The 23299-nt window shown below is 42.7% G+C and overlaps 1 protein-coding gene across 6 annotated transcripts in view; it reads left to right on the top strand.

Moving 5' to 3' along the window:
- The window catches only part of TIAM1 (TIAM Rac1 associated GEF 1), a 359691-nt gene that overhangs the window by 238032 nt on the left and 98360 nt on the right, over positions 1-23299 (top strand). For 5 of the 6 annotated variants that reach the window (XM_014866485.3, XM_070488754.1, XM_070488753.1 and 2 more), the window contains 2 exons: positions 6659-7106; positions 13129-13301. In XM_014866485.3, the coding sequence (XP_014721971.2) occupies positions 6659-7106; positions 13129-13301 (621 nt within the window). Of the gene's footprint in view, positions 1-3459; positions 3591-6658; positions 7107-13128; positions 13302-23299 lie in introns of those variants that run through there. The other variant, XM_070488755.1, reaches the window with a different exon arrangement.

The raw sequence follows: 23299 nt of genomic DNA, 5'->3' as shown, positions 1-23299 counted from the left end.
ATTCATTCAACGATCTTTTTCTTTCGAAGTGCCTGCCCCATGCCAGGTGCTTTTCTTGGCACTTGGAATGAGTCAATGAGAATAGATCCCTGAGCTCATGGAACTAGTTGGGGTGAAATGGGGGATGTCTGCAGGAAACAATTAGCATAATAAATACATGGCATGCTAGGGGAAAAAGATAGAGCAAGGTGAGGAAGACCAGGTAATGGGGGGTGACAATTTCAGATCAGGTGAGCAGGTCAGTCCCCTTGAGACGGCAGGCTTGGGTAGGGACTTGAAGGAGAGGGGAGAGTTGGCTGTTGATTTTTAAGGTGGGAGTGTGCCCTGTGTGGTTCAGGGGGACTAAAGAGGCCAAGGGGGGTGGAGTGGAGTTGGGGCAGAGGAAAGGAGATGCTGCAGAGAACTTAGCATGGTGACTGGAGGGGAGAGAGAGACGGCTTCCAACTGTGGAGAGGAGGGGCGTGAGCTGAACCTTGAAGAATAAGTATTCCTGGAAGCAAGGCCGTTGGGAGCATTCATTGGAATGAGTTCTTCAGTTTCCTTGGTTGGTAGGTACAGCCAAAGCCCAAAGGCTAAGGCTGGACATTTGTGGAGGACCTTGAATGACAGTCTGAGAAGCCCTTCACATCGCTTCTGGGATGCTCAGCAGTGGTGTACAAGATGGATTGACGGAAGGAAGATGGTTAGAGGAGAGAGCTTGTTGCTGAACCAGGGATGTGGTGCTGGGAAAGGAAAAGGGACTGGGTCATATACCCTGAGGTAGTGAGGGGGAGTGGGGTGACTGTGAGGTCTGAGGCGCCTACAGAGAAAAACAGATGAAAGGAGAGAAGATGGTTCATTAACTTAGACACAAAGCACTCTCCCATCTGGAGTTACCTGAAGCAACTTTCAAGCATTTGCCAACTTACTTCTGAGTCTCTTTTTAGCAACAGTAAGAACTTCGGTTCCGGTAGTTGTAATTGAGAGAAATTTTGAGTCACTTCCCATTGGGAATCATTAGAGAAGAAGGGAATGGGTGCTGGAAACATAAAAGAGCGTGGAGATTTTGCCTCAGGAAAGGAAGAAGAGGGAAATAGAGCTGGGTTTTAGAACTGGTCTAGAATTGGTTTTTAGAGCTGGGACATGTATAAAGGAGCTAATAGCGGGAGGCCCAGGAGTAGAATTTACAAACTTTGCGCTGTTTTGTGAATGTGAAAAAAATAAGGCTGGTACCAACCTTGATCTGCCTATCTGTTTTTCCCATGAGACCTTGTTTTTCCCAAGTTCCTGAGCAATGATCTTTCTTCCATGTTAGTGCAGGAAGCTAGTAAGTGAGGTCAGACAGTGCCTTCTCTCCTTGGGCTGAGATGTAAGTAAGGCTGAAGATTCAAATGACAGTAATTATAGTTGACGCTCTTGAGTAGGTCCTATGCACTGGGTACAGTTCTAGAAACTTGTTAACTCAATCTCGCAGCATCTTACAAAGTGTCTTGCAAAGTAGATACTATCGCTATCCCCATTATACAGATGAGGAAACCGAGGCACAGATTGGTTCAGAGTAACTCACCTAGAATTGATATTTGCTATACTGAGATTACCAGGGGAGAGTACGTCAAGAGTACACTGAGTACGCCAAGGAGAGAACACTGGGAACCAAAGACAGTGTGCCTGTGTGTGCATCTGTGTGGGAGGAGAGTACTTACATTTTTGGGGATAAGAAGATGATAAAGCAGAGGAAGACTATTTTAGAATTTAATAAGGCGGAAATTGTTCTAATTCAAGCCTTCTGCAGGTCAAAATTTCCTCACTCCACTGAAATTCAATGAACTCTCCTCCACTGTATTTAGCTTCCCAATACAGGTGTATTAAAGCTAAGCTGGATTCTTCAGGGAAATTAAACAAAGTAACCAAGAAAAGAGTTTCCAATTGCATTCAGTTTATGACTTCAAGTGGCCAATTGAGCCTACTGGTCCTTGAATTGTCCCAAGGCCCTTGACCTTTGTGGCTAATTACCTCTTCAGAAATTGTGTTCACCCATCATTAACACAGAAAACCTGTTTCCTAGAGTATTTGTAAGTCCTCATGGAAAAAACTTGAGTCTTGCCATAATGTGTCATTAACCCACATTCATGCTGCGTGGCCCTCTAGATTTCAAGGCAGTGAAAACAGGCTTTGAATTTGCCCCTTGCCTCCTCCATCTTGGTACCCTGGCTCATTTAAGCATTTGTTGCCCAGCTAAAATGACTAAGAAAACTCTTGCCTAGCAGCTGTTGAACATGTTTTGGGCTACAGCTGGCCACTTGTGCGTCCAATAGGGAAGAGCTTACGTTCATTTTGGGGAACTGCCAATGGAATGGAAACTGGTTAGTGCTCTAAAAACATCTGGCTTGGGAGAATTTGTCCTGGGAGAGCAGAATTGAAGAGTCTCCATACCCCACGAACGTTGTTTATAATCGGAAGCCTCTTCAATGGAGTGTTTCTAACATGGAGAGTTTATTCTGAGCTGTTTTCAGGAAATCTCTGAATGGATCATGCACCATGTTGGGTGTTATTTCTCTGTCTAGCTAGGCTCTTACTATTTCCGTTGAACTCCTCTGACCTTGGATTAAAAGTCAATATTTGATTAAATATTCTAGGACCAATCAGGTACTAAGACATCGAACTAGATAAGAAGGAAGATACCTTGTATTTGCTACAGAGACTGCCGAGACTCCCATGGGCCCTGGGTCAGTCTTCTATCTTCCTTGGTGCTGGAAGAGTGGGGAGGTTCTCGGGGGCTTCTGAGTTTGGGGAGAATGGGGTTTCTCAGGTATAAAGTGTCCTTGAGACTGAAGTTGTAGGAGTAAGATGACCACTAGGAATGTTGCCATCATGGTGGAGCCGCCTTTCTTCTGAGCTGTTGGAAACCACATCAGAGTGATATGCATCCTGACATCTGCGAATGATGGGCATTTGGGATGCAGCCTCAGGGCGGTGGCTGGTGTCTTTTAAAGTGTGAACCTACAGCCCCTACATCAGAGTATCTGGCTTTGGTCTGTACTAGAGATTCTGAGACCTATAAACTGGTACTTCTTGTATGGTGTTTAGGCATCTGGATAGTACAGCCCTACTAGAGATGATTCTTTCCCACACTAAAGTTGGAGATGGCTGGTGAATGGGAGGTGGAGCCCTCGTTGACCATTTGGGTGTTGAGTAGTGCCTCTGACTGGGTAGTCATTCATTTCCCATGATGCTAGAGCATGGGCTTCTGGGTATTTGGGACATCCCAAGCTTCTTGACCAAGTAAGGGCTGGGTCTGGGCAGCCAGCATGTTTCCCAACAGGCTGGGTCACATACAGTGGGGGGATGGGTACCACTGAGCCTGCTTAACCACTTGTGGAGACAAGGTGGAGTCAGCCTGAATCACAGGTTGAGAGCATTCCCCAGCAGTTACACTGGGTTGTGTGCTCCAAAAGTATGCAGGCTCAGCTGCGCCCAGCAGGCCTCTTACCTGGAGTAATCACTTCTTTGCTCAGCTTAGTGGCTATCCCAGAGTTGAACATACACAGCCTGGGCCATGGCAAGGTTACAGCATCAGTTGGTATGAGCAGATGTTCAGGTCTGACAAAGAGGTGAGTGTCTCTGGAGGCCTTAACTCTTAGTTTCAGTGGAGACCTCAGGGCATTTTGTAGGGGGTTAAATGGCTTGTGGGAATGTAGTAGACTGTTAAGAGACATGCTCTTGAGAGTTTGTTTATCAGGTCTCTGCTTCTGTTTCTCTTATTTTCTTTTATCTCCTCCTCCCCCTGCTTACCACTTTGAGGTTTGAGCTCTTTTCCGGGCAAGTCAAGGCAAAGAGATGAACAGTCACTCAGCTTTTGCTGGGAAAACCTAGAAGGCGCAATGTTGGCAAACCAAGGGGAAGGCATGGAGTCGACTATTTAGACAGAATCGGGTCAGGGGCTACCTGCAGCTGAGTGATGGGGCTGCCATGTCATAGTGGAAAAGGTAGTTGGAAGCATGGGTTCCAACCTCCAGTCTGCTCCTAGCCAGGCCTGTGACTTTCTGAGCTCCAGCATCCTCATCTATTCAACAAAAGGATGGCTTTGCGGGCTTCCTGGAGCTCTGGGACTTACAAGATGCTTCAAGTCAGATCTCTCCTTTGTTCTGAAGTCTTTCTCCTGCAGACTAGGGAGGTTACCTGTGTAGCTTATCTTTCTCTGTCTTACAGAGGAGCATCTCACCTCTTTGCCATTTAGAGGACAGCTTATAGCTGATTCCTTCAGTTCTTCCAGAGAAGGACAGGAGACATATGAAAATGAATTCCGAAGTTTGAGAAATTCACAAACTCATCTGCCACTACTGATGGATGTCTTGAATAATCAATGATGGTCAAATTTACTTATTGTCTTATATAAAAAGGGAAGCATATACTAAATGTCCTTGCCAGGGAGAGATGTGGGTTGATAACAGTGTTTTCCTGTTTGTATAGAGGATTCTTACTCACTGGATCTGGGTTCTTCCTGACTGTCAATGGCAGGCAGGTAATAGGCAGGACAGCAGATGACAAAGTGATGGGAGCAGCAGTCACAGGGGTCGGCATCTGAGCTGCATCTGTGGTTTCTTTGTCCCCCTTAAGTCCCTCTAAATCCCAGGGGTTTAAACTCCTTTGGAAATGTAGTTGGTCCTTAGAAGCTTTCTTAACTACTTCCTGCTACTATCTCCTCCCCTTCCCTCCTCCTTGTTTTTTGTTATTTCTTTTTAGAACATTTTAGATAGTCTAGAAGGTTTTCATACCTCCCACTCCCAGCTGAGCACCTGGCTGAGGTAGTGTTTGCCAGGCTGCTCCGTGGTATTGTTACTCTTTTTCCACTCTTTGCAGAATGTTCTCTTTGGGTTTTTTTTTCAAGGTGTACAATGTGGTGATTTAATACATGTATACATTGTGAAATGATCACCACAATCAAGTTAATTAACACATCCATCACCTTGCATAATTACCTTTCTTGTGTGTGTGTGTGGTGAGAACACTTAAGATTTACTCTCGTGGCAGATTTCAAGTACACAATACAGTATGATTAACTATAGACACCACGCTGTACATCAGATTCGCAGAACTTATTAATCATATCATGAAAGTTTGTACCCCTCAATCAACACCAACCCATTTCCCCAGCCCCCAGCCTCTGGCCACCACCATTCTACACTCCAGTTCTATGCGTTCGACATTTTTAGATTCCACATATGGGTGAATCATGCAGTATTTGTCTTTCTGTGTCTCCTCTTGCTTGTTTTTGTGTTTGGCTCTACCCATCTTTTTGTTGCTCACTTAGTATCTGTTCCTGATGCCCATGAACTTTGAGGTCCTTAAGTTAGAATTGATTGAGATGTTTAGAGATGTGGACACAGCACCTGTCCCGGCCTTGTGCAAGACAACATTAGTTTGTGACTTCGTTCATTCTGCCCCATTACCTCAGCAAAGATTTGAGCCCAAAGCATTAATTTTTTTGGCAATTTAGAATACTCTGTTAGTTTTTACATTTTTGGAACATAATTAGTTATTAGACTGAAGGCTCAAAAAATGGTTAAACCCCCAAACCATATATTTCTTTGCCATCTCTTCCATGCCAGACTCAAGTTCCCATTCTCTTCCTTTGAGAAATATCAGTCTGATTTCTTATCCGTAAGACTGTTGAGCCGTCCTGTCCAATACTGCTGTCATTATCCTCCCTTTGATTGCTCCCATTATTTAATTATTGTTTATGGAAATGCCTGTAGCACTTCAGAGCAATTAAGATTTGGATTTAAGACCAGACCTGTCTGTATTCTGGAAACATTCAGCTTGAGAGCAGGGGCCGTGCTTTGGAAGTTCCAAATGTTTTAAAACTGAGAATTGATACCCCCAGCATCTTGGCAGTTGCCCCAAGCTGTCACTTGGCCCAGGGGCAGTGAGTAGCTTGCTTCGGGCTCCTAGCATCCTGGCTTTGAAAGGGCGAGGTAATTGGAGAGCCTGCGTTGGATTTGTGGGCCCCACAGACTTATTTAGCTCCATGCGGAGTGAGAGGCTGCTTGTTTTCGAGAGAGAAGCGAAGCTGATTAGAGCATGAGAACTCTTGGGTGCTCCTGGGATGTGGGTCCTTGCTGGGTGAGTGGGCAAGGCGGTGCGAAAGTTATCTTTTCAGTTGCTACATAGTAAAACAGTCTCCTAACCAGGCCCTTTATTTAAAAAAGAAAAAAATAAAGGTATCAGCTGTAAAGACCTTATTATCCATTTTAACCTCCTACCTCCGGAACAACTAACTCATCAGCCTGCAGAATTTCCCCGAGTTCCAGGCAGCCGGATGAGGGTGAGAGCACTGAGCTCTCCCAGTGCGGTGGTGGGGGGATCTCAATAGCTGATTTGCCAGTTAGCTAATTACCCAAGTCAGATAAATGATAAGCTCTGAAGTGTTCTTTTTTTCTTTGATATTTCTTGAACATTCTGAATTGTTGGAAATCACACTGGGGCGGCTTAATGGTTTTCCTGAGCCGCCTGGGTTTGTGTGGGTCCTGTGGTTGAGGAATAATTGGGCCAGGAGGTTGGGAGCAGTGATGCTCTGCGGGTGTCCTGCAGCTACATAGCCCCCGGCTGGACCGACGGGAGCTCTGGGTTACTTCTCTGCATGATGTATGTCTTCTTTTCTCTCTTTTCGGCTCCCAAGGATGTTAACGCAGGCGAGGGCAGTGAGTTTGTGGACAGTGGGATCGAAGGGGCCACCACTGACACTGACCTCCTGTCCAGGCGATCCAATGCCACCAACTCCAGCTACTCGCCCCCCGCTGGCCGCGCCTTTGTGGGCAGCGACAGTGGCAGCAGCTCGACTGGGGATGCCGCCCGCCAGGGGGTGTACGAGAATTTTCGGCGGGAGCTGGAAATGAGCACCACCAACAGCGAGAGCCTGGAGGAGGCCGGCTCAGCGCACAGCGACGAGCAGAGCAGCGGCACCCTAAGCTCCCCTGGCCAGTCGGACATCCTGCTCACAGCCGCACAAGGCACGGTGCGCAAGGCCGGCGCCCTGGCCGTCAAGAACTTCCTGGTGCACAAGAAGAACAAGAAGGTGGAGTCGGCCACCCGGAGGAAGTGGAAGCACTACTGGGTGTCCTTGAAAGGTAAGAGAGAGCACACCCTTCCTCCGTCTCTGTGCACCCTGCGCTCTGTAGTGTTCCTGGGCAAGTGATGATTTTTAATCAGATCGAGTTTTTATTTTATACTCATTTAAAAAAATTTATTTTATTATGACAAAAATACTTAACATGAGATCTACCTTCTTAACACATTTTTAAGTGTGTATTTCAGTGTTGTTGACTCTAAGGACAGTGTGTACCCCCGATCTCTAGAACTTAATCATCTTCCTTAACTGAAGCTGTATGTCCCTTGATTAGCGACTCCCCGCTCCCCACTCCCCACCGAAGTTGTTTTATTTTCTTTACTTTTTTCACAGTTAAGCTGGAAGATCATCTCCTGTCTAGGTTTCTCACATATACAGCTGGTTCTGATAACAATTTCCAAGAATGAGCTCCAAAAACTTTTTTTGGAATCATTCAAAAAAAGCATTCCTCCCAAAGTGACTGTTTTAGAGGGAAAATCACTAGTTTGAATCCTATAAAATTGTCCCTGTTTTTGGGTAAAAAAGGAGTATCACTAATTTCATAGGGTTCACCTTAAAGCTTAATGGAATGTCTAAGCCATCATATGTTTGTGAAAAAGTCAGTCGCTATTTTATAGTCACACTTTGTATATTTGAGGCTGTGTAGATATATACACACATGTGTATATATCACTGGATTTTCTTTTCATTAATAAGCATCATATGTTTATATGTTGCTATTCATCGTCATTTTAGGCACATTTTTGAATTATGTACATATGTTCTTGCACATGTCTTGGTAGTGTAGAAATTGTAGCACATTTGTGAGCTCTGTATCTCAAAGAGGAAAACGCTTCTCACACCCACTTTGATTTTTTGTCGGAAGTTAGATCTGAAGCAGGGTTAGTACATGGCAGGAGAGGTGAGATAGTGAACCAGCGTGAAGGATGGACACAGGAGGAAGGAGTCTGGGCTATCCGGGTGTGGTGCACACACTAGACCATTTGATCCTGGATTTCACCGACTGGTTGATGTGGAAACATCCAATTCTAGAGGCAGGGAACAGCCTAGAGCTCTGCGCCGTCATGCGCATGTCAACCCCTGAGGGACAAGTGGGGTTTGGGTGGGCCCCTTTACTCGTGGTACCAACTGTTCTTCAATGCCTGGTGAAACAGGAAGGGAGCATGGAGATTAGAATATACAGTTTGCTGCATGTCACAGAGGCCCACAATGACAGTGCCTTAAGCAAGAGAGAACTTTATTTCCCTTCCACCTACCGAAGGTAGACCATCTAAGGTTGGTGTGGTGACTTTCTTATGGAGTCACTGAGGGGCCTGGGCTCCTTCTGTCTGGTTGCTCAACTATTCCTAGAGCATTATTTTAGTCTGTGTGGTCAAGATAGCTCACCACCAGGTCCACATGCCAGCGGGAAAATGCAGAAGTGGAGGGTGTATCCCTCTGCACTGAGGGGACTACCGGGAAGTTGCCTGCATCACTTCTGCTTCCATCCTGTTGGCCAGACGTGAGCCATCCCTGGCTGCAAGGAAGACAGAATGGCTGCTTTACTCCTGGGTCCAGCTGAGTACTGGGTGTTGTAAGACTGGGGAAGAAGGGAGGATCCTGATTGGGGAGCACCATCTGTCCCCAAGAGGACTCTCTTCTCTTGTCATCCAGTGCAGGACAGCTTCACCTACTGCCATGTGGCCTGTGTCTCATGTTGCTGTTTTTTTAGTTGGGACTCTGTCTTTCTCTTCATGTCCAGATTTTAGACTTGCTGGGTTATGCCACCTCATTGCTCTATCTCATTGCTTGCTTCCAAGAATATCTTAGGAAGAGTATAGTGTTTTCTTTTTTTTTCTTTCTTCCTTTCTTTTTTTTTGGTGAAGAAGATTGGCCCTGAGTTAACATCTGTTGCCAATCTTTCTCTTTTTGCTTGGGGAAGATTGTCACGAGCTAACGTCTGTGCCAGTCTTCTTCTATTTTATATGTGGGACACTGCCACAGCATGGCTTGACGAGTGGTATGTAGGTCTGTGCCCAGGATCTGAATCTGTGAACCCCAGGCTGCTGAAGTGGAGCACATGAACTTAACCACTATGCCACTGGACTGGCTCCAAGAATCTAGTTTTTTCTCGCATCCTTTTCTCATTCTGAAAGTCTGCCTTAGTGGTTTGGAAGTTTGAACAAAATGTGCAATTCTGACAATCATAGTATTTTCTGTGGAAAAGTGTGTGAAATATTGATATTAAACTTTAAATTTTATTTTTTATGTTACATCAAATAGCATATTATAGTATATGCATATAAAGATATAGTAAATTTTGAACACAGGTGTAAAATCAGAACGTTTCATTTGAGAATATCCTATCAGTTTACACGCACTTTGGTTCACACACACACACACTTTGGTTTTTGTTTCCAGCGTGAATTGGGAAAAGACTATTATTTGATGTAGTGGTTCTGCTTGTGAAACACAGGTCTTCATCCAATGGGAGCATTTTAGAGAAGGACTAGTATTCTTTCTCATATGTGAACGGCCTTGGTTTAATTTGGAGGTTGGACAGTAGGGTCATGTCTGAGGGGGCCTGGATCATGCCAGCTGCTCTGCTGGGGGAGGGGGGCTGAGATGAGGTGAAAGGAGAAAACCCCTTCTTCTACCTCCTGCTTCTCCCCAAGATGTGCACACCACTGGACACTGCATCCTCTGTTCCCTTTATTAGCCTGTCTTATGATTCATTTTATTAACTAGTGCTGAGTTTTTAACAACATGGTCAGAAGACCACCAGCATCACAGTGACCTGGGGTACTTTCCGAGTTGTACCCGTACCTGCTGAATCTCAGCGTTTGGAGGTGGGGCCTGTGGGGCCTTTTATTAGTTTGCTGGGGCTGCTCTAATGAAGTACCACAGACTAGGGTGGATTAAACAAAAGAAAGTGATTTTCTCACACTCCTGGAGCCTGGAAGTCTGAGATCAAGGTGTCGGCAGATTCGGTTTCTCCTGAGGCCTCTCTCCTGGTCTTGTAGACAGCTGTCTTCTTCCAGGATCTTCACACGGTCTCCCCTCTTGAACCCCGTCTATGCCCAAATTCCCCCTTTGTATAAGGACAACGGTCGCATTAGGTTAGGGCCCAGCCATATGACCTCCTTTTACCTTAACTACCTCTTTAAAGACCCTACCTCCAAATACAGCCACATTCTGAGGTGCTGGGTTAGGACTTCAACATAGGAATTTGAGGGGATATAATTCAGCCCATGACAAGCCCTGAATTTGTGGTTTCAACAAGCTTTCCAGGTGATTCTTACTGTAAATTTGAGAACAGCAATGTTGGTGGCATAGAATGAAAATAATTACTTGGGACATGGAAGAAGGTTTTTTTTCTTTTGTTTCTGTCGTTCCCTGGAGAGTAAATGATACAAGAAGTGAGGATATAGGCATTGAGGAGCACAGCTCATGAGGCCATTGGAGGAGGAGCCTTCACATTCTTGGTGACCCAGATCTGAGTGACACAGTCTGTCAGGATCCCAGCCCAGAACACAGAGCCACTGAGTCCTTCTCTTCTGAATCCTGACAGGCTCCAATTATATATTGACATACTCAGGGCTTGTCCTTGCCACTCAAAGGCAAGAGTGGCTGCTGACTTTTTCTTAGCAACCCTTGGATATTGAGAATTAAAAAGCAGAGCACCTGGGAACTGCAGGGCAGAGGTTTCTCCAAAGACTCTTTCACTTTCGACGGAATAATTAATTAAAAAGAAAGATTTCATTTTGAATTAGTCTCTGGAGTGTCTTCACTGACAGCAGAAGAGCATACAGATTATGTTCAACTGAAGATGAAGGCAAACAGACCATTATCCGGGAGCGTGTGGTTCCAAGATCTGCTTTTTCATGTTAATCTTAAAATTGGAACAAGTAGATAATTGAGTAAAAACCGACTTTAACCACCTGCTGTTGTGGGTGATTGTAAACCGAGGTGGAAAAATGATAAAAGCAGCAATTTGGGAAGACCATAACATGTTCAATGTGTGCACATACCAGGATTTGTGACTGTCCCCTACTCGTTATCCACAGGCATCATTCTCTATTCTCAACTATGAGAAAGTTGTACTGCTCTTTTTCTGTCAAGGATCTGCTCATCATTAGTGTAACATTAGCCCTAAAGATTATTTAGAGCAGGGTTTCTCAACAGGGACACTATTGACGTTTTCCAGGTGATTCTTTGTTGTGGGGGCTGTCATGGACAGTGCAGGATGTTGAGCAGCATTCCTGTCCACTACCCACCAGATGCCAGTAGCACTTCCCCCCGTTCTCCTGCCCCCAAGTTGTGACAACCGAAAGTATCTCCAGGCTTTGCCAAATGTACCCTGGGGGGCAAAATTACCCCAAATCGAGAACCTCTGATTTGGAGGAAAACAGCCTATTGTTTCCTTTTTTTTCTTCTTCTTCTATTTATCTCTGACTCTATGTTAGCTTAAGACATGGAATCAGAGGTACAGATGATTCTGCAGTGTGATGTATGTGTTCCTGAAAAAACTCGAGATCTTCCAAATGACAGGGATTATGGGAAAAATAGAGCTGGGGCAGACTACTCAATAGGTATGGAATTAAATTGTATACATGCAAGTTTTTAACCCCAAACTGAAAAAAAAATAACCCTACCAAAAATACTTATATACTTAACATCTTAATTTCTAACAATAAATTCCACAGAAAACATAGGAATTCATCTTTAAAAAAAAAGTCAATATAATTTGAATGGATAGAAGGAAGAATTGAAACTCCTAAATTACAGAGACAATGACAGCAGTTAGAATGTCCTAAAGCTCAGGAGCACCGTGCACTAGGACTTTAAAGCAAAGCTTTTGGTTAGACTACGCCAAGGGAAAAATTGTGAAGTGAGTGGGCACTGTGTACCAGTATGCTGTGTTCAGCTCTGTTTGGAGACACTACATTCAGCAGCTGTCACATGCAAATGTGAAATATTATCGGCTAGGAAAAATTGCCTTTGAGCTAATGTGACTTTTCCATTGATCCTCATCGTTCTACGTTATTAACCACATATAAGCAAATTTGCTTTATGGAAATTCATACAGTAGCTGTGAATAGATTGTATGTTCGAGGGCTTTGCAGTCCACATGAAGTGTGGCCCTTGCTTGTGATAAGATGTTGAAAACGGACTGAGTTGGCTTACGGTGAAGTTAAGAAAGAGTCATCAAGTTGGGCCCAGGCTTCCTCTGGAATTGGTTTTGATTAGTTGAGAGTAAGTGTTCAGGTTGTAATTAGTATTGACGTGAGCTTCACGTTTAGGCGACGATGGAGGGTGTTGAAGCCGCCTGGCCACAAATCTATGAAAGGTTTCTATTGCTACTGTCTCATGAGTTTCATGGTACAATTAAGTGTGGACCAGGCCGGTGCCTTCCCACAGGGCTTCATCCGTGTGCCATGCATTTCCTCTTTCAGTGGGAACAAGGACACGTTCTATTTCTAGAAAAACGTTTTATGGAAAAGAGCTGAGACTAAAAATCTATCATTTCTTTTCTTATCCTTAAACTGCCTAAAGCCAATATTTCAATTGTTCTCTCCAAGGGCATAGTCAAGAAACCCAGTGAATTGCATTTCCTGGTAGCATATCGCGTGAGACATATTGGGGAGGGGCTCCCCTGGGACAGTCCTCACACAGTGCTAGTTGCGGTTCTGGCCTGTGGAACTCTATTTCCAGTCACTGCTAGCCAAAGGAGCTGCAAACCGCCCCCTGCCTGTGAGGACACCTCTAAACACTCTAAAACAGAAGTAAAGAGTCTGAAAGAAGGGCATGCGTGAAAGAGTCCCGTCTGGTTGAGAAGCTGTGATATAAGAATCTTTGCCTTTCTCTAAGCCCATCCAAGGTCTCGGTGCAAGTGTGGCCTTCTTCTCTTTACTCCCTAGGTTTGCACACACTGTAGTTTACAGCCCTTTCCTGGTGACAGGGCACAAACCATAATTTCCACTGCAACTTTTTGTGGCACAAGCGCCCCATACTCATGCAGACCCCTGTTCTTTTTTCCCTAGGGTGTACGCTCTTTTTCTACGAGAGTGACGGCAGGTCTGGAATAGACCACAACAGCATCCCCAAGCACGCCGTCTGGGTGGAGAACAGCATTGTGCAGGCCGTGCCTGAGCACCCCAAGAAGGACTTTGTCTTCTGCCTCAGCAATTCCCTGGGCGATGCCTTCCTCTTTCAGGTTTGTTGGGCACTTCCTTTGTAGGGCATTTCAGACCTCTAAACCAGACACTTTCCCCTCCTGCCTATGAGCCACACCCTGTTTTCCTTTTACTGGTGGGTTTTATCTTTTGCTCATTATTGAAACAAAAATGGTGAATGACAAAATAACCATCTATAGTGAATTCAGAAATGAGAGAACTCATCCAGAGGGTTCCAATGTGAAGCCCAAGAAAGGGTGTGAGTTGAGGTTGAGATCTTCCTCTGTCTGCCATGGGTCGAAGGATTTTTCTGTGTTGTCTCAATACCATTTGTGTAGAGCTTCAGAAAAAGGATCATGAAGATCTTAATTTAGACATGATTGGAGCTGTCAAAATTTTTTATCATAATATGTTCTCTTCTGACATTACTCAGAAAGTGAAATAATGAGACCTCAGCAATGAGTCACTAAACGTGAACTGTTTCTCTTCCTCATCTTGTCAGAACTTTTTACGCAGTGTTCTTGAAGTTTGACTGTTAGTTGTGTTAAAAAATGCTAACCTGCTCATCACTTCAGGATTAACACTGACTTTTATAGGTAGTCCTTTGAGTTTGGTTGGTAATGATATGCTCTACCAGAACTTTTTATTTTTTATTTTTATTTATTTTTTTTGAGGAAGATTAGCCCTGAGCTAACATCTGCCGCCAATCCTCCTCTTTTTGCTGAGGAAGACTGGCCCTGAGCTCACATCCGTGCCCATCTTCCTCTACTTTATATGTGGGACGCCTGCCACAGCATGGCTTGCCGAGCAGTGCGTAGGTCCACACCCAGGATCCGAACCAGTGAACCCCAGGCCGCCGAAGCAGAATGTGCGAACTTAAGCACTGCACCACCGGGCTGGCCCCTGTACCAGAACTTTTCAGGATGTTAAGAAGGCTTTCTGCATTTATTCCAGTAATGCGTGAATTCCTCAAACCTTTATTCCATGCTTCCACTGTGCTGTGCACAGTGCTATTCAGAATACCAAGAAGATTTTGACAAAATTCCTCCCCTTAAAGTGTTCACATGTAATACGGGAGACAGACACAGGGCTAGATCTTTATAGTGTGGTAAAGCCTGACAGTGAATATTAGAGCAAGAGTAGGGATGGATTGGGTGAAATGGACAATTAGAATAGTCCGTGCAGAAGAGACAGCCAGAACAAAGGCCCGGAAGAGAGTAATAGTTTTATTTCACCAAGTTTCTGGGTTTGGACTCTATGGTTATTTCCATTTGGGAGGTTAAAGAAATATAAAGTGGTAATTTTGTTTGTGAACAGACAAAAAGCATCTGGTTTTTTCTTTCTTTAAATCTCTAATGTAAAACATACATAAAGAAGAGTACACAAAACACGAATGTATTGCTCCATGAACTATCACAAAATGAACGTGTAACTACCACCCATGTCAAGAAATAGAAGTGTCTAGCACCTTACAAACCACCCCTGTCCGCATACACATATGCAGCCTACTAATTGAATGGAGTCAATATGTATTTTATCATCCAAGGCTAGGACACTTTTGTTTATCTGGGAATGTCTTCATTTCTCCTTCTTCTTTTTTACTTTTGCTGAGAAAGATTAGCCCTGAGCTAACATCTTTGCCAATCCTCCCCTACTTTATATGTGGGTTGCCACCGCAGTATGGCCAATGAGTGGTGTAGGTCCAGGCCCTGGATCTAAACCTGCAAACCTTGGCCGCCAAAGTGGAACACACCAATCTTAACTGCTATGCCATGGGGCCAGCTCCTTCCTTCATTTTTGAAGGATAGTTTTGCTGGATAAAGAATTATTGATCAACAGTCTTATTTCAATGCTTTGCAAATATCATTACACTGCCATCTGGTCTCCATGGATCCTGATGAAAAATCAGCTACTAATCTTATGAAGATCCCTTGTACAGGTGAGTTGGTTCTCTTTTGCTGCTTTGGGGATTTTGTCTTTGTCCTTAACAGTTTGAATCTGATGTGTCTAAGTATTGTTTCTTTTTTTCAGTTCATTCTACCTGGAATTCATTGAGATTCTTGGATATATAGATGTGTATGTGTTTAAGTGGCATTTGGAAAGTTTTCAGATATTATTTCTTCAAGTAGTCTTCCTGTCTATTTCTCTCTCTCTTCTCTTTCTGGGACTCCCATTATGTTTATATTAATATGCTTGATGGTGTCCCACAGGTCTCTGAGACTGTTTATCTTTCCTACTTCTTTTTTGTTCTGTTCCTTAGACTGGATAATCTCAGTTGACCTACTTCAAGTTCATTGATTCTTTTTTCACCAGTTCAAATCTGCTGTTGAGTCCCTCTGGTAAATTTTTCACTTCGGTTATGTTACATTTCAACTCCAGAATTTGTATTTGGTTCTTAAAAAAATTTTTTTTTGTTTAATTTCTCTATTGCTATTCACTACTTGGTGAGATATTGTTCTCATACTTTACTTCTTTAGAGATGATTTCCTTTAGTTCTTTGAATATATTCAAAATAGTTGATTTTAATGTCTTTGCCTAATAATCCAACATTTGGACTTCCTTAGGGTCAGTTTCTATTGTTGGCTTCTTCTCTTGTGTATGTGCCATACTTTGTTGTTTCTTTGTGTGTTTCATACTTTTTTTGGTTGAAAACTACATTTTAAGTAATATAATGTGATGGCTCTTGAAATCAGATCCCCTACCCTCACCCCCAGGGTTTGTTGTTGTTAGTTGTTTTTGTTATTGTTGCTTATTTGTTTAATGACTTTCCTGAAATCTGTAAAATCTTTATTCTTTGTCATGTGTGGCCACTGAAGTCTCTGCTCAGGTAGTTTAGTGGTTAGCTTATGATTGGAGAGATTTCCTTAAGTGCCTGGAAGCAATTAATCTCCCACTCTTTCCTGAGGACCTCTGTGTGTCTGTCTTCAACAATGAGGCAGCTAGTTAATGACTCTGCCTTAACTTTCACCTCTGCTAGCAGAGCCTCAGGGTCAGCCAGGACAGTGACATAGGCCCTTCTCAGGATTTTCTGGACATGTGCACAGTCCTTTACATGATATGGCCTTCTAGATTCCCAGGACTATGGATATCTTATGAATATCTTATTCCCCAGCTTTTCCTAAAGTTTCCTGGTCAACCTCTTTTTTGTCCCACTAGTTCTATCTCAGGCAAACACAATATTAAACAGTTGTTACTGATTGTTTTTCATAAACTGTGCTGGAGTCAAAGCTATTTGCATGAGTGAGTTGTGAGTTAGATCAAATAACAATGAGCCCTGTGAGTGGGGGTTCCCTGTGAAGTGCCAAACAGGTTGAATAATGACAATTCTCTGAGAATGGTATTTTGGGGAAGCTCTAAACCCATTCTGTCCCCTTCAGTGGTTGCTAGACTGCTAGTTTTCACATGATTGTGGAGATAGAGAGATGAGGATGAGAATAGAGCAAACTAAATGCCCCCAAACTTGCTGTTCTTACTGAGATTCAGCCTATTTTTCCCTGATAAATGCACCTCAGATTGTTGCAAGATCTAATTAATTTTCAGAGTTCTGAAAAAGTTGATTTTGACAATTTTTACTGGTGTTCTTTTCACTTTTACTGAGGAGCAGCTTTTTGAGGTCCTTACTGTCCCCTTGCTGCTGATACACTCACCAGGATACTTTAGAACTGTACAATTTTGAAAGTCAGAGCATCACTGTTAACGATTATGCCAGGATAATAGGCATTAACTGCAACAGCCCCAGGCTAATGGGGACATCTGGCAGCCTTTCCATAGGTGTATTTGGGTGGATCCAAGTTTTGAGAGCTCATGAGTAATGTTGCTATGAGTAGTCTGTACGTATGTTCAGGATATATTTGTCCGCATTTCTATTGGTATGTACCCAGGATTGGCATTGCTGCATCAGGGAATATATGCACATATTCAGGGTTACTAGACGTTGCCAAACAGTTCCCATATGATTGAGGTACTTATGCTCTCATCTGTACCTTAAGAGAATTCCAGTTATTCCTCATCTTTGCGTACACTTGATATTGTCAGGTCTTTTTAAAAAATCTTTTTAAAGCTATTAGTGTAAAGTTGAGCACATTTTCATGAGTTTAATATCACCATTTCAATATCATCTTTGTGAAGTGCTTATTCAGTCTCCTGACTGATTTTTTTCATCGGGTTGTCATTCTTCTCTTAATGATTCAAGGCAGTTCTTTACATATTTTGTATATCATCTCTCTGTGGATTATATGCATTGCAAATATCTTTTTCCATTCTGTGGCTTGCTTTTTCCTTTCTTAATGGTGTCCTTTGTTATACTGAAACTTTTTAATTTTAATGTAGTCTCATTTCTGAAGTCTTCCTTAATGAGTAGTGCTTTGTATATCCTATTTTAAAAATCTACATGCTCTAAGTTATGAAAATATCATTCTATATAACTTATAAACCATTGTTTTTCTGCATCTGGCATAGCTTTTTATTAATTAATTGGATATCTGGCAGATGAGGAAATGCCTAACTACTCTAACAATAACAATAATAACAATAACAACATTATTGTGGTAGCAGCAGCTATCTTTTACCGAGCCCTCAGTGTATGCCACCCTCTTGAAAGTGTTTTACAGTGTGAGTCACATTTAATTCTTACAGCAGCAATTGGTGACTTGGATTGTGTATCACATTTCAACCGACTGCTGTAGACTGTGTCCCCTGTTGGGTGAAGCTGAGGCTTACGAAAGCTAGTTATTGGCTGCAAAATCACACCGTCCAGAGTGTTGGGGCTAGATTCAACCCAAACCTCTCGTTCTACAAAGCTTCTCATTGCCTAAGTGTACTGTTTATCTCATTTCTATTTCTATTTACCCTAAAAAGAACATGAGTGAGAGTCAGTGACCACAGTAAAAGGTAACTAACCTTTTCTTGTCCTTAGAATTAAACCACTTATTGGAAAGATTCCATAATCAGAACTTGATTTTGGCCATTCTTGCCTCACCACACAGGTTAAATGATAATCTGGTTGATTTTAGTACACTCTCCTTTTTACTGAAACATCTCTGATGTGAATTCCTTTTGAAAGGACCTTCCTGGCCGTAAAATTGCTAATAGAATTTGAATACGCAGTAGGTCACATTGAATAAAATTTTTTTGTGGCAACATAGGACCTTATTCATGAAAACCTCTGTGTCCTCTTGTCATGGTGAAATTTTTATGCTACTTACGTGGGATAGAGCACAGAATGAACCTTTTCAGAGGAAATTACTGGTGTTTGGGATCCATGAGGGCATTTTCTACCTTCTACTTATTGTAATCCACATAACTCTAGAGGGGCTGAATTTGAAAGAAACCTGTGTGTGTAGGGGGTGAGGGAGATCAACCACGATTATGGAAATAATTTGTAGGTTATTCCAGCCCCAGGGCTCAATTCAGTACACGCAGTTTCCAGAGACTGTTTGCTGCTGATTTGACGCTGTTATTCAGATTCGCCCATGGAAAGGGGAGTCGTGTTACCAGCAAAAATAGAAAAGGGGTTTTGTGTGCAGGATGGGGGTGGGAATGGGCACGAGTGTTAGAGCAGCTTGTATAGAAGAAGTGCTATGCTGTCTGCAAAGGGAGGCTGGAGCTCCTGTACTGAAACTATTTTAATTAGAGTTCTTCCCTTCAACTGGAAGCCAGAATCAACACCCACCACCTACAAGTACAATTTCCTCTTAGGCCTTCCTTCACGCATTCCTGGAGGATGTCACATACAATTCCAAAAAGCTCAGTGACGTTTATGGCAACATATCCTAACTCCTAAGTTTTTAATTCTTATATTTAATGCCTTGGGAACATAGTTGGCAGGCAGAATAAGAGTGATGCCTGATTGGGTAGGAAATCATATGCAATTATATATCTAAAGAAGTATAGAAAATATTATCTCTAAAAGGGCATTGCTTTTCCATAGAAAGTGTTTTTAAATCATTTAGAAAGTCACTTGTAGGGGGGTATAGTGTGCATATTGAAAAGAGACTAGCGAGAAAAATAATAATATTTGAACCATTACGTTGAATTGGGGATCAGATGTGGTAATGCAAGTTGGGTGTCTGACAGATAGCAGATGCTCAATAAATGTTGTAGTTATCATTTTAGTTCTAAAGAGAAAGAGACTGGTTCCCTGTGCTCCTCCTAAGTAAGTACCCTTACAGAAGCTGAATGTGGCATCCTTGCGAAAAATCTAAGGCTTCGAGTTTCATCAGGGTCTGGAGAGTTATCTTGAAGTGCCACGTCTTGACGAAGGTTGTTGGCACATGCCTGGACAAGAGCAGCCAGATGAGGGGAAAATCTGGACATCGTCTTTCTCAAGGAGGCGTCAAGTGGACTTGGGACAAAAGGCTTCAGAGGAGACTTAGCATCTTGAATTTGACTGGATTAAAAGTCCGACCTCCCTCTCAAGGTCAGCACCATCTCTGCAAGGCCCCTGGCAGCTGGTCAGCCTGCCCATTGCATGACCACTTCCATCGCCAGGAAGCTCCCAGCTCTTTGTTAGCTCCAAGTTCTAGAAAGTTCTTTGTCGTGTTGCGATAACACATTCTTTCTGGTAACTTTTGCCATTTACCTTTGTTTCCATATCCTCCCCTAGAGTCTAAAGCAAGTTTTCTTATTCTTTCTCATAACCTTTTGAATACATAAAAACAGCTCTCCCTTGCCTGCTGCCATGTCACATATTTAGGCTTCCCTGCCTAAGCTTTTCACTGTGTTTTTCCTATGATCCATTTCCTCTCCTTGATCTTCTTCCTTGTAATCATGTTCCGGAACCTGACACCCTGTCCCCTATACGGTCCGCCCTGTGCAGCCTGCCGTTTGGTTCCTGCTGTTCTCATTTCCTCCACAATACTGGTGTCAATTCCTTATTTTATTAGAAACCACAACAAACTATTGACTCAAACTGAGCTTGTGGTGTATCAAACCCTCAGCATCAACTCTTACCCAACAAGGTTTTTCTCCATCTTATTTCGTGGGTTTTTCAAAACCCCAAATGCACAACTTAAATTTACTTCTTGGAAACTTTATCTTTGATGGAGTGTATAGATGTTGAAGTGCAAAATGAATACACAGGGCTGGTAATCACTTACAGTCCGTGACCTGCTATTAGCGTGTTCAGAGGTTTCCCCACATATGTTAAAAGTACACTGCAGAGATATAATTGTGGCTGAGCTAGATTTTAGTATATAATTTATATGCTATTATGTATCATCCAAGTAATAGGTTACTAACTATATTCATCTTCCTTTTTACATTAGTTTCAATTTGTATTAAGTCAATGTGAGCACAGAGTTTTAAAGAATTCCATTAACCTGAAAAGACTTAAAGTGAAATCCTGTTCCCATCCTTTTTTACTCTCTTCCCCCAGCCTCTCTGAAACAACCATACTCGACTATTTTAGTTAGGATTTTTGTTTGTTTTTTCTTGCATTTACTCTCATTTCTCGTCAACATCCTGATACTATTTCTCAAGTGACTTTAGACATTAACTACTGACTTTCTGTTGTGATAGATGAATATTTAGCTGTATTATATGCAAATTCTCCTTTCCTCATCTTCCTCCTCTTCCGTGTAGTCATATGAAAATTTAGGCCCAAATCAGTCATCCCCGTTATGCTGTTATGATGTTACCCTGCTGTCGTAAACATATAAATAGTATTAGCTGCTGAACCAAATAGTGTACTATCATTTTATTTCCTTTCTTGAAGAACTTTTTGGTTTTTTCCTGTAGTTAATGACTGCCTCTTTTTTTTTTTTCCGCTCAATTTGCTTATTTTTCTGGTTGCTTAGCAGTATTTTCTAAATCTCCAATTTATTAAGCAGTCGATCAGTATTGTTTTTTCTCTGGAGCCTGCCCTTCCGCCTCTTGCTCTAATCTGGTTGCTTTCTAGGCCTCGTGCATTAACAGTCACCCTGGGATTTCCCTTCACTGCCCTAGTTAGATTCCTGGATTGCAAGTCTTCCTTTTTTCCTTAATAAACCACTTCATTTTCATTTAAAAACAAAAACAAAACCCTGTAGTAACTTTCTACAAAATGGTTCGTATTTGAAAGTATCTTCATTCTGCCTTTTACTTGAACAATATCTGAGTAATTTGGGATTTGGGTGTGGAAATCATTTCCCCTTTATTCACTTATTTTCTGGTACCATTCTCATTTCTGATTATCTTTTTATACGCTTTATTTTATTTTATTTTTTTTTGCTTTTTCTCCCCAAATACCCCCAGCACATAGTTGTATATTTTAGTTGTGGATCCTTCTAGTTGTGGTATGTGGGAAGCCGCCTCAGCATGGCCTGACATTGGTGCCATGTCCCTGCCCAGGATTCGAACCGGCGAAACCCTGGGCCGTTGAAGTGAGGGTGACAACCTAACCACTCGGCCACGGGCCAGCCCCCAATGTGCTTTATTTTCTGTTTTTAAGCTTTAGAATAATTTCCTTACCACTAGTGTTTTGATTCTTCATAGTGTTTTGTGTTCTATTGAAATTTTAATTTTGGTCAATTTTTTTTTTATTATTCCTAAAAGCTTTCCCTACCTCCCTCTTTCTCTCCCTTTTCCCCTCCTTCCTTCTTCCCTGTCTCCCTTGCTGCCTCCCTCTCTCCCTCCTTCCTTCCCCTCTCCCTTCCTCCCACCACATCCCTCCACTTTCATTGTAACCTATGTATTTGTTTCTTTAGAGTCTCTTGTGTCTCTGAGGATACTATAGATTTGGGGGAAGTTTTCGTGGCTTCAGGCGTTGTTTCTCTTTTCTCCTGATGCATTTTCTTCTGTGTGCTTTGGTCTCTGCCTTTCCTGCTGGAAGCTTTCATCAAATGTCTGTTGATCCTTGACTGTCTGATCATATTTAAGTGTGAGACACCAAAAAAGTCCTTGGATATCATCTGTGCACATTGTCGTCTACTGGGGGCTTTTATGGCATGAACAGATAAGGCCTTTTTGTTAGGGGAATCTGGTTGACGATATTTGTTGGCCTTTTCTATGGGGCTACTCAGCTTTGCCAGAGATGAATACTGGCATTGCCATTTGTGAGGCTTCCATTTATTCTCTTGTTGGCAGCAAACAGTTCCTCCTCCTTTTTGTACCTGGCTTCCCGAGTCTGGAGCCTCTCTTCTTCTCCGAGGAATTCACCTTGGGTGGGTGAGGGGTAGGGGGTGAGGGTGGGAGGGGTGCACAGTTGCATGACTTTCTTCAGTGGAGGAGGGGAGTCTCATATTACAGATACGGGCTAATATCTGTCATTCTCTTTACAGATATTAAAAATGATAGTTTCATTAAGGCTTGTATAAATAAAATTCTAAAATACGTTAAACACAGAACCAGTGAGGAAAAAGACTCACATAGGAATTCACATAGGAACTTCATTTCCAACTAACCTCTTATGTAACTGTATTCCTTTTCCTTTTTGTTCTTTGAAAATGGAAAAAAGAAGTTCAGCCTAGGTTTACAATTATTCTTGTGCTTCTGTAAACTCAAATTATCCAAAATCTTAGTTTCCTAGATCTGGCATACATTCTCTAGTATTTCCCTTGTTTAAAATGAATTTTCCTTTTCCTGCCACTCACGTAAACCATTGATTATCTGAAATCACTGAGTATCCTCCATTCAGTTGGCTAATTGGCGCTGGACCTCTTTAAATACATAATGAAGCCCCGAGCTTCATCTTAACTCTGCACTCAAAGGGGCTCTTATGCAAAATGCATTTTTTGCTGATTATATTTGTCTCTTGGCAAGAACTTTGCTTATCCCCCTCACTGAACTGAACTTTATACAGTATTTATAGCATCCCCAGAAGGCAGAGGAAGAAACACACAATTCACCCTCCCTACCTGCCTGTCTGCCGTTGTTTGTTTAATGGAAGGTGATGAGTGTTGAAGAACTTGAGAGGGTCTCAGTGGTGGTCTCTCCTTCCAGCCTTTTGACCACTGGATTCTAATGAAGGGCCCCGGGGTAGACCTGATGTCCGTCATTAAGCTTGCCTGGTTTGAGAAGGTGATATAAGGTTAGTGGCTTTGGAGAGCTTTTTTTCTAGCCA

The sequence above is a fragment of the Equus asinus genome, chromosome 18, assembly GCF_041296235.1.
Source record: "Equus asinus isolate D_3611 breed Donkey chromosome 18, EquAss-T2T_v2, whole genome shotgun sequence".
NCBI lineage: Eukaryota > Metazoa > Chordata > Mammalia > Perissodactyla > Equidae > Equus > Equus asinus.
This window is presented reverse-complemented; position numbering and strand designations above follow the sequence as displayed.